This window comes from Bufo bufo, chromosome 5 (genome assembly GCF_905171765.1).
Source record: "Bufo bufo chromosome 5, aBufBuf1.1, whole genome shotgun sequence".
NCBI lineage: Eukaryota > Metazoa > Chordata > Amphibia > Anura > Bufonidae > Bufo > Bufo bufo.
The window spans coordinates 114,759,770-114,771,196 of record NC_053393.1 but is presented as its reverse complement, the minus strand read 5'-3'; the positions used below and the strand labels follow the sequence as shown (position 1 = coordinate 114,771,196).

General features: G+C 38.4%; 1 protein-coding gene across 2 annotated transcripts in view; it reads right to left on the bottom strand.

The window, feature by feature from the left end:
- Positions 1 to 2,554: 2,554 nt before the first annotated feature.
- The window catches only part of SULF1 (sulfatase 1), a 113,875-nt gene continuing 105,002 nt past the window's right edge, over positions 2,555 to 11,427 (bottom strand). Inside the window, exons 19-21 of one of the 2 annotated variants that reach the window (XM_040431224.1) lie at positions 10,636 to 10,759; positions 9,889 to 9,922; positions 5,549 to 5,721 (exon numbers count right to left, since the gene is read on the bottom strand). In XM_040431224.1, the coding sequence (XP_040287158.1) occupies positions 5,691 to 5,721; positions 9,889 to 9,922; positions 10,636 to 10,759 (189 nt within the window). In that variant the 3' untranslated portion in view covers positions 5,549 to 5,690. Of the gene's footprint in view, positions 5,722 to 9,888; positions 9,923 to 10,635; positions 10,760 to 11,427 lie in introns of both variants that reach the window. The other variant, XM_040431223.1, reaches the window with a different exon arrangement.

Sequence of the window (11,427 nt, the reverse complement as noted above, 5' to 3'; positions counted from 1 at the left end):
TTACTTACTATCACCATTTCCAAAAATATAGAAGAATGAAGCAGAAAAAGAGCACATGGTCCATCCAGTTTGCATGGCATTGCTTCTGACCCCCCCCCCCCCCCAACTAATTAGATTGTGTCCCCTTGTTCTTATTTTGTCTGCATTTTTTCTTTGGACAAAAAAAAACAACTAAACGCTGCAGCTAGATGGCACATAGGAAATTATAAAACACTGTACAAACCAACTTTTTTAGTGCCGTTTTAAGAGAGTTTTACTGGTGTTTGTTGCTACACTAAATTTATTTTCAAATTGCAGCATGTCCTGTGTGTGGTGTTCTTCACATGACTGAAAAAAACTCCACCTAAACAAATGCCTGAAAGCCAAAAAAGCCCCCAAAAAACTAAGTGTGGAAGCACGATTAACATATTTAAAGCTTGCCACCATCTTGCCACTTTTCCTTCTTTCCTCAAGACCAATTAAGTTCTTTAACTCTTTCTTGAAGTTTCATGCTTAAAAAGGGAATGTGTAATCAAAAAATGACCTATTGTTTAGATCATCTTTTTAAAAAAAAAATTTTATATGGTTTTTGGTTAAATATAAAATAAAATCCTTCAGTTTTCACACTGGCCACTAAGCCTAATAGTAGGAGCCACTTCTTGGTCTGTACAGATCACTTTACTGCAGCTACCTGCTTATCGTCATAAAAATCCTGCCTGTAATTATTTCTCCTATGTGTATAGATAAGGGAGGATCCACCATTCACAGTAGATGACTGTCAAAGATTATCTATTCTTTCCTTCTACAATGACCTCTGCACAGGTCACAGCATACCCAGAAAACTCTCCCGTAGAAGTCAGTGATGTCCCCTCCTGACCACTGTGTCTATGGCCCATGGGGCTGCCATAAATCAATTTTCTTAAATGCTTTCTAAATGCCGTTAAGAATCGCTCAGGCAAGATGGCTGCCCCATAATCATATTCAGGAAATAGAATAAAAAATCTGCAATCAGAAAATAAAAAGAGATTAGAAAAAAAGGAGATGTGTTACGATCTGGTTTTAACCAGCAGATACAATTTTTGATGACACATTTCCTTTAAAGGCCCCTTTACAATGCCTGAACATCAGGCAGATTATCACTAACAAGCATCTAAACAGCGCTCTACTGCCAGCTAATGTTAATTCTGTATGGGGACAAGCGATGGCATTAGTGATCAGTTTTATCATACTGTGGAGGAGATCCCTGCATGTAAATGCAGCTTTCTCCTTCACTGACAAGCAGGCAATTGTTAGAAATGAACGATTCCTTCCCAACAGTTGTCTGCTACTTTATCAGTGTCTTCTCCTCACTATGCTTGGCGGAGACTTCCGCCTACCAGTGAGCCTAATGACGTCACCGGCACAGATAAGTGGTCTATAGTACTGCTGACCGCTGTTTTGGAGATGGGTACTATGCAAAGTAGAATAGTACCGGCCTCCAAAACAACCTAGGGCAATGCTATAGAATGCTTATCTGTGCTGATTATGTCACCGGGCTCACTGCTAGGTGGAAGTCTCCGCCAAGCATAGTGAGGATAAGCCTGGTACGTCACCGGCAGTAAACAAAAACCTTGTGCAAGGGGGAGCATCAGAGCAAGGAAATGTAGTAAAAGCATAGCTTATATCCGGGTTTCGCCATGAACCCGGACAATCCCTTTAAAGCTAAATAATTTTCCTTGTTAGACATCTCCAGGATTGTGAACCCTCCAGGAGTGTGATCAGCAAACCTTAACTGACAAACCTCCTTTCTATGTCACTAAGCATATTCGAAAGAATAGGACCCAGAACAGACCCTTGTGGTACTCCATGTATTTACTAATGTGTCTTCAGAATGCACACCATTAATCACTATCCTGTATGACAAAGCGAGGACTAACCTCCTGCACCTTGCTATACAGTTACAGCAGGAGGGTGGTGCTGTCACAACGGAAGCCGTGTTGAAGCTTTAAGCACACCAAATTGGACACATATACGTTTTATGCATAATAACACTTTTTAATTATTTATAACAATTGCACATTGAAGGAATACTACAGGAAAAAAACAAATGTGTTATTTGTAGCTCAGGGGCAGCGTATGACTTTTTTCTTTGCTATTATGACCCAGGGTTCTTTAAAATACAGTTTGATTGTACAAAAAATTATTTCATCACCATTTGATATAGCATGCAAACTTCTATAGCAGGGATGTAACATTACTATTTCATAACGCTGAATGAACTGACACTGTGCAATAACCACCATTAACAACTCATGGGTTCAAAATGTAATTTATGGTTGATGGTCTTTATTCAGTTCCTTGGGTCATTTCTCCCCTACACAACTATGTATTCCATAATCAAACTATAATTTTCTCTTGTACACAGAATCCACTCCTCCGCCCATCTTCTAGGTTCCTCCCTTTCCCAGTGGCAGTAACAGATCTCTGCCCCTCACTTCAAACTAATGACTGTTCAGCTGCTCGGCTACTTAGCAGCTACCATGCTGGCAATTAGGGTCACTACGTTTTTGGCTTGTGTTCATTTTTCTGCTATACCTACTACTTATTTAAAATAGTTGTCCCACAAAACAAAACATACCCTCTATCCACTGTAAAGGTGATAACTATCTGGTCACTGGTGGCCTGACGCCAGCCAATCATGGGAATGAGGGCCCTGTATCTCTGCATGAATGGAGCAGCAGGTGGAGCGAACATCCTCTGCTCCATTTCCTCTTTAGGAGACTGCTGGAGATTTCGAGGTACAGAGATCAGATGCTTATCTCCTATCCTGTCAATCAGACGTTCCAAACCTTTTATTTGTTTGGAGCCACATTCAACTTTCAGTGATGGTTGGGAGCAACAGTCAATTCAAAAATAAAGGAGAGGGATTTTGAATGTGAAGAAATGAAAAATATGACATTGCAAACATTTGCTGATATATTTCAGTGTGAAATCTAACACTAGTATTATACCATCCAAATTGGCACTGTTTGGTGGTAAATCTCGGATAGGTCTGTAACAATGTCAACTGCCAGTACATATGGTCATAACTCAGGACTCCCATGGCGACCCACACAGCAAGGGGTCGTGAGCACATATGGCTCCTGAACCACTGGTTGGGGACCACTGCTGTAGAGATTTGATAAGTATGAATTGTGGTAAACCCCTTTTAAAACCCATTGTAGTTGCGATTATTTTTGTACATTTTTATCCCACTAAGTTATAACCTTACTGACGCCATCTGGCTGCTACCTAAGCAGGGCAAGTGCCAAGGTGCACAGTGATCTGGGTAAATATATACTATACTGACTATACTAGTCAAGCCATAGGTGAGTAGACAGAAGGCCCACTGGGACTCACACCTGGAGCTAGCCCTTTCTCCAAGTCCTTCTGTGTTGAGTCATATGAGAAGATTTATCGAAGCAACCAATCAGATTACACCTTTCATCTTCCAAAAGAGCTCTGAAAAATGAAAGGTAGAATCTGACTGGTTGCTATAGGCAACTAAGGCAGTTTTCCTTTACACCAGTTTTGATAAATCTCCCCCACAGTTTTTATATCTTGCGCTGATGAAGCCCTACAAGGCTTTAACAACATCTGTATGGAAGTTGAAATAACAGGTGATTTTAACCTGCATCATACTTAACCGCTGGGCCAAAAAGCTAAGATTTTCATGGCTCTAATTGAGCAATCCATATTACAGATAAAATGTTAGCATTGCAATTTTAGGTCCTTTGATGTTCAGTTTGATCTAATTTGTTTCCCAAAACCTAAGACTGATAGGTTACTGACTTTAATGTCTTCACTTCTGGATAATGTAGATTTCCCCCCAAACAAGGGATAAAACACATGTGCACATATGACTGCATTAATGTAAAAATAATAAAACTATTTAAATCAAGTTTCATTTGTAAAATGAAAGCACATTTTTTATTTGAAGAAACGTTGCTTCGTGACTTTCCTGAAGCCCGAGTTGTTCTATAAAAGTATAACAGATACTATACAGGATTAAAAAAAACACAAAACCTATAATCTGAAATCTATTTACAAAAAGGACAAAAAAAAGTACTTTCATCACCATAAATACGTTTGTACCGCCATCAGGTTGATGACATGCACAGCAACAATTAATGTTTAACATACAGTATGTATATAGACCATGTAAGGACTGCTCGAAGAATAAAAATATTGGTTACTCCACAGATCAAATGTGATGGAGGTTTTAGGTCTCATGTAGAAGCCAAAAACAATCCTATGAGAAAACTAGTAAAACAAGACTTTTGAGGTACACATCGAATATGATTTTCATGATCAATCAGCTCTTTACCTGCAAGTACAGATGTCTTTTCATACAATGCACCAATACAAGCTTTTTGTGTTGATTACTATCTTTAAAATTCTTGTATACTTAAAAAAAAAAAAAATAATACACCTGCACATATATTTTTATGTACATGCAAATTTTTGAATGCAATCTTTTAAGGCACATTTTTGGCACAAAATCTTAGTTTTTTATGCACAATTCCTCACATATGCATCATAGAGAGATGAAAGTAAACGAGATAAACTTGGTGATCAAGCTCAAAAAGCTTTAAAAAAGTGCAAAATTAGTTTAAAAAAATTCCAGTGGTTAGAAAGTAAAATATACCAAAAAATTTTAGTGGGGATGTGAGATAATGTGTGGTGTTTAAATGCACAAAAATATGAGCCCAAATGGTGAACAGCAAATAAAAGAATGTGTCAACAATATAGTATTAAAGTAAACTTTGTGATGTGATGTGTCATATGGGGACTGAAGGGTGAAACTATTTGCACAAGTTATGATCTAATACAGTGAAGCAGTTAAGAATACCAAATCTGGAATGTCAAGTGCCACAAATATTTGACTGCTCTTTTTTTGTATTGTCATGCACATGTTTGAAAAGGCAAGGGATCAGGCACTGCCTTCTACATCAAAGTTTCTATTAATCTCTTCTGAAGAATTTTTTGTAGATTCGGCTTTTGTGCTTTTTTGATCTTCATAATCATCTGCCTGATCTGCAGCTGAAAAATTGCTTTTCTGTTGAGTCACAGAATCAATGGGAAGGTATATCTGATCTTCAAAAATATCTTCACTTGCATTACTTAGATACTGTTGCGATTCTGTAGGGACATAACGAATAGTCTGAATATTTAAAGAACTTTTGGATTCTAGTTCCATGAACCCATTTCCGCTGAAATCCATTACATAAGTATCTAAATCTACATGGTCTTTCCATTTTTCTGTTTTACTCTTGATCCAGTGTGCCTGGTTAGTTTTTTTCCTGCCAGGAATATCGTTATTTGTTTCAAGTTTTTTCTTGTGATTAAATATCACTGTGCTCAAATTCAAGATACCAAAGTTGGCTTCTATTTTAGGTTCCCTTTCTTCTGCAACTAAACCACTAAATTCGTCTTCGGAGTCAGCAGAGGACATTTCCACCACAGATGAAGTATCGGAAGGCCCAGAAATTTGTTCAACCACAGTTGAATTTGCTGTATTTTTTTTAGGGATATTGTTCAGCAGTGCAAAAACTCTATCTACATCCTTCAAGTAATTAGCCCAGTCATCCAGACTAAGCCTGTAGTTGTTTCTGTAGCCATACAAGCTTTCATTTACGCTGTACAAATCTTCCAGTCCTTTCCAGTCAACATCCTCTGTGAAATTTGGCAGGTTAACCTTCCCATCCGTCCCATAGTTGTCCTCTGTAAAAATACAAATTGGATTTGTGAGAGTACAATATACTCATGCATAAAAACTAGTGCAAACCAATTATGAAGAAAGTGATTGCAACAACTAAAATAACTTACTTATTCATTTTCAAACCCTCATTAGAAAAATAAAATTTTTAAATTGAGTGATATAGGAAACTGCTCCAGTCTTCATTAATTTTTATACACAAGGCTAACAAGGTCTAAGAAACGTAATTCAACTTTATGGTGATAGTAAGAAAAGATGTTTGCCACCAAAGACATTTATGGTAAATCTTAATGTACTCATAAATATCAAAGTTGATCAAAACAGGCAATAGTAATCAGTGATTGTTTTAACTGACCAAGGGCAGTGTGCCATCATCTGAGAAGTCGTCAGTGTTTGAAATTTTCATCCGATAGCAGGACGAAAGATCTTTAATTAAAAGAAAGAATTTTTGTGAATGAATATTAATTCTTTGAAAGAACGTTCCCAGAAAGATTCTTTGCCCTGTGTCATTCACCATGTATGGCCAGTTTGAAGAACTGTAATGGTGGCTAACAGGGACTAAAATATGTATGGTTGCATCTTCGAAATAATCTTTCACCAGATGATTGTTCAAGCAATAGTTGTTCAAACATCCAGAAACTTCTATCTAATGTGTATAGCTTTGCTCAGCTGTTTCCATCACTTCCTTTGACTAGAAGGAAGAGAGCCGCACACAAGTCTTTCTCATTCTACCAAAAGGTGAGGGCCCCAATCAACAGTTCTGTATGTTAGAGAGACCCTTTTAACAAGGAACACCAACTTGCATCCTTCGAATGAAAGCTAGCTTTTGAGTATACACCTAGAAGAGAACACTGGTACCATGTGCATGACTCCTTATAACTCTCTCCTAAAAATACAATAATGCTTTTAAGACCAGTTGTCTCAAAATATGTGTTCAATTAAAGTATGAAATAATTAGTGGAACATAGCTTTCTTATGCCAACATAAAAGATTCAATGTAACTCTTGTTTGCTGCAATCATTGACACAGACTACCAAAATTTTGGCCCACTTGCCAGTAAAATCATATCAAATTAAAAGTCAGCAGAACACTGCTTACACGGCACAATCTGCTGCCCAGATTTAGGTGTCAGCATCAACTTTGCTTTCACCCAATGAATGAGCAGTTTTTGCACCTTTTACTCAGGCTGATTATCGGTTATGAGCGTTCTTATGAATGTTAATTAATTATCAGCTCATGTAAAGAGACCTCTAAGATGACCATACCAATTGGATAAATATTGACAGAACCACCCAATTTTCAGCAGAATTGGCCAACAACCTAATGTGTATTGTTGTTCAGCTCCGCACTATTGAAGTAAACACACTTGGTCTGGGAATAGTAGCTGTGAATAAGCACACAGCTTTCTAATTTGCAAGGCTGGCTTAAATTCACCCAAACTACACTAGCATTAGTCGGAAACTGTACAACTCTTACTTGTATAGCGATTTGGTACTAGTAAGTGAAATATATATACACACACAAAATATACAAAACAGGGGCAGCACAGCCAAAAACTAACAAAAGTAACTGGGTGCCTGCGGCTATCCACCCATCTAACTTACATAAAATATTGAATTCCACTGCACAGCCTGAAAAACATGAGCTTATTCACCAAAGATACAGCAACATTTCAATCCTCTAAATGGGATCTTTCTCAAGGTATCACTATTGCTTGAGAAAGATCCCATTGAGAGGATTGAAACGTTGCTGTATCTTTGGTGAATAAACTCACGTTTTTCTGGATGTGCCGCGCAATTCAATATTATATATATATGTGTGTGTGTATATATATATATATACACATATATACACACACACATATACGCATATACACACACACACACAGTTTTGTCTAACTCTGTATCAACTATTGGTTGGATTACTTTATTACTTTGAGACAACATTATAGGCCAGCATTGTGGCACAATATGGTGCATCTTAAACCTGCCCTTTTCCTGAAATGGCCCATACCGTCCCGCTAACCCAAGCCCCCTTTTCAAGCAAGTCGTAAAAAAGTGTACACGTTAGTAGATCTGGGTCAAAGACTTCTGCTTACAGGTGGTAAACACTAGAATGTGGCTTATTTCAATACATCTACAGCCTATATTCTGTAGCCAGTCCAGTATACAAATTAGAAGTTTAAGCTAGTTTATTTTACACCTATCTATCCCTAGGAAATATTTTCTGCAATTTACTGCACTAGATATCTCTGTACCTCAGAGAGAGCTTCACAACAGCACCCATGTGTTTAGGAATGATTTTGCATATACAAAGTATTGAAGTTAATGTTTAACAGTTAATCATTAAATGAATAATCCCACAATTTCTACCATGTATTCCACCAATGTTGTGCTCTAGGCAATTTTTAATTCTTTTCCAGTGCATTATGACTCACAATAGATTCAGTACAAAATGGGGCAGATTTACTAATTAAAATAAGACAGATTTTTATATTGATGACCTATCCTAAGAATAAGCATCAATATCAGATTGGTGGGGGTCTGACATCCCCACAACGCCATTGATCTGCTGTTCAGGAGTAGCTCTGGCACTGGTAATAGGCACCAGGACTTCACAGCTCTGTCCACTGTGTAGTGGACGGAGCTGGTTACTTCAGCTCTGCTCCCGTTGAAGTGAGTGGGAGCAGCACCGTTGTAACCAGCTCCGCCCACTGCCCAATGGAAGGAACTGTGTAGTTCCAGTGTTGGAGCTACTCCCAAGCAGACGATTGGTGGGGGGTGGGGTGACAGACCCCTGCTAATTTGTTATTAATGTTCTATCCTGAGGATAATCCATCAATACAAAAATTCTGGAGAACCCCTTTAAGAAAACTAAGCATGGATCAGTGTATTTGTTGAATGTATCAAAAATATGCGTCACGGTACCTTCTGTGACCGAGGTTAGAAGATAGGAGAAACTAACTGCACGTGAGGTTAACTGACAGTCTCTTGATTCTCAGTGTTGTGGTTTGGTAATGACCACACCTCTTGTCAGGTGCAGCCCGTGGTCATTACTGCATTCCCTACTTAGTTTGGTCTCACACTTCATACCATGCGGTTGATATTCTCTGCTTGGATTTGGAAGAGTTGGTTCCTTACCTGTGTTCCTGCTCATCCATTCTCTATAAGATAAGTTGTACTGCTCTTGGTATTTGGTTGTTCCCCTGTGCTTGTTGTTATTAGGCCTCAGGGAGACGCTGGTTCGTTCACCTGGGAAGGAACCAGTAGTCTCATTCCCTGCCACTACCTAGGGCATTTCAGGGCTCCTGGGGTCTAGGTTCCGTCGTATGTATTTTCCAACCTTCAGGGTCTATACATACTGACAGGAGTCAGGGCCAGGTTTAGGGGCTTCCTAGGAGGTGACCTTTTCCCTCTTCCTAGCCTTGAGGCCTAGTTCTGTTTCACTCCCCTCCCCTGTATTAGTGACATTATGGCATGCACCAGTTTTTTACTCCACAATAAGGGTGTAAAATAAGGCAGACAGCCAGCCAGGTAAAGAAAGGTGTAGAACATCTTGCAAGATGCTCCTAGCCTATCACACAATACATTTGGTGCATCTTTTGACTGTCAGGTCTATGGTTATGCTGTCTATATTTTAGACAGCATTAGTAAATATGTCCCAGTCTTTAAAAAGTTGCCTGGACCAGATCTATGAATTATTTACTTCTATATGGATGCTCATTGCATGCATGTATACATTTTTATATTTCAGCAAGGCTATAAATGTACAGCATGTAAAGGAAAACATCTAAAACATGACAAAATATTACAATACAAAATTAAAAGCAAAACAAATAAACATAAGTAGATGATAGAAGAAACATAATACACCGGCTATCTCACCACTCCTAATGGAAAACTAAATTATTTGATGAATTTCATGTTTGAAAAATCACAAGTTACAAGCATGAAATGGGATGCATGAGCTCTTGCTGTAAAGATGAGATAAAGTGAATAATGGTAGGCCTCAAACCACTGACCATGAAAGGAAATCATGGTTAGAACGTGCATGCATCAAAAGCTATGCTGTGTGCCACATGACAAGATACAAACATTAGTCAGAATGGGCTGATCATGCAATTATTTTGGGAGAAGCCGCTGAGAAGGATAAATAAGAAAAAGAACATATACCTGTGTGGATCATAGGCTCCTCCATCTTTACTCCCTGATATAGGAAAATACAAGAGTAACGCTTGTTAACTTTTGGAAGAGAAATTAATCACAAAAAGTAGATTGCCACGCCCTCTAGAAAGATGAGTAAAAGTTGTACTGGATACCTAAACTCAGTAAAGGCAGCCATTTTGTTAGCCTGACCAACAGCCATGAGCATGCACCATCTCGAATACACCAAACTGAACACTGGCTCTTTCCTCAAAATGGCTGAATCGAATTCACTTTAACAGGAGTTTGGTTTGATTTGCAGTAGCTGGAAATGAGTATTATATCAAATCTTTATTTTTAAAAAAGGTTCAAAAAAACATACATTCGAAGGTCATCGATGCTTGATTGAAAGCAAAAATGTCAGTCTTAGAAAAGATACATTGCACTTTACAAGGAGTCAGCGGGTTAGTTGGCAGCCCCTAGCTAGGTTCAGCCTAGTAGCTGTTAGCTAAGAAGGCAATGCTGGCAATAAGCTTTGCTGTCTAGATTAGGCCTTCCTATAAAGAACCCTGTAGAGAGGAACCGAAAAGCTCAATGTGTTTTCATTCAGTAGTCTGCTGCACATATATACATGGAAGGTACAGCATCATCCTTTAGTGGTCTGATTCCATTAGACCCTGTAATAGACTAAACATTGATTCCAGAAAAGCCTAAAGGACTCTTCACATCAACCACGTTTGCCATTACAATAAAAGTTTACTCATTAAGTCAAGTTACCTGTTTCTAATCCTTTTGGCCTTGGGTTGCATTGTCGATGACCTTGGCAGCTTCTTAGTTCCATCAGTTGTATGTGAAGCTGATTCAATACTCCTCTGTCTACAGTATGTACAGTGTTTGTTAACTGCAAAGAAAGAAGGACCATGTGAGAATGCTCCATCAACGAAAAGGCCTTGTGCACATTACAGCTTTGTATGGACCCATAATATGGCACCAATTGACTTTTATAGGGTCTGTTATTTCTCAATGTGCTGGAGGCATAAAAAGATCTTCACCCGTATCCAACAAGAGGAAAAAGAGGACTTTTCCAATGTATACCATATTATAGAGCTATTCTTGCCTAAAAACATTCAGATTCTTTTATCATGAGGGCCATATTTAAAGTCGATTTTGCTTGAGGCTGTGTTGGCATATTTTTCACCAAATTTATCAGACTTTTGTATGCTGTTTCTTGGATAATTTTAAACCTAACACTTTTGTCTGGAAATGCCACTATCCTTTTTAATGCTTCCCCCCCCCCCCCCCAATTCCTTACTAGAGTGTTTTTTTGTTGTTTTTTAAAAGGAGTCTCAAGCAGGGGACTCCCTACATGTTGCCCATTAGCATATGGAAGTTTTTTTTTATGAGAGAACCCTTTTAATAACATAAATGTGCTTTAAAGTCATAACTACGCTACTGTAGCCAAAAGAGGGCATCCTCTATGCCAAGTGAAAAGAAGATTTCAGCATTCTCATAGATTAAGATTCTTTACTGTAAGAGTAGTGAGACTATGGAACTCTATGCCATAGGATG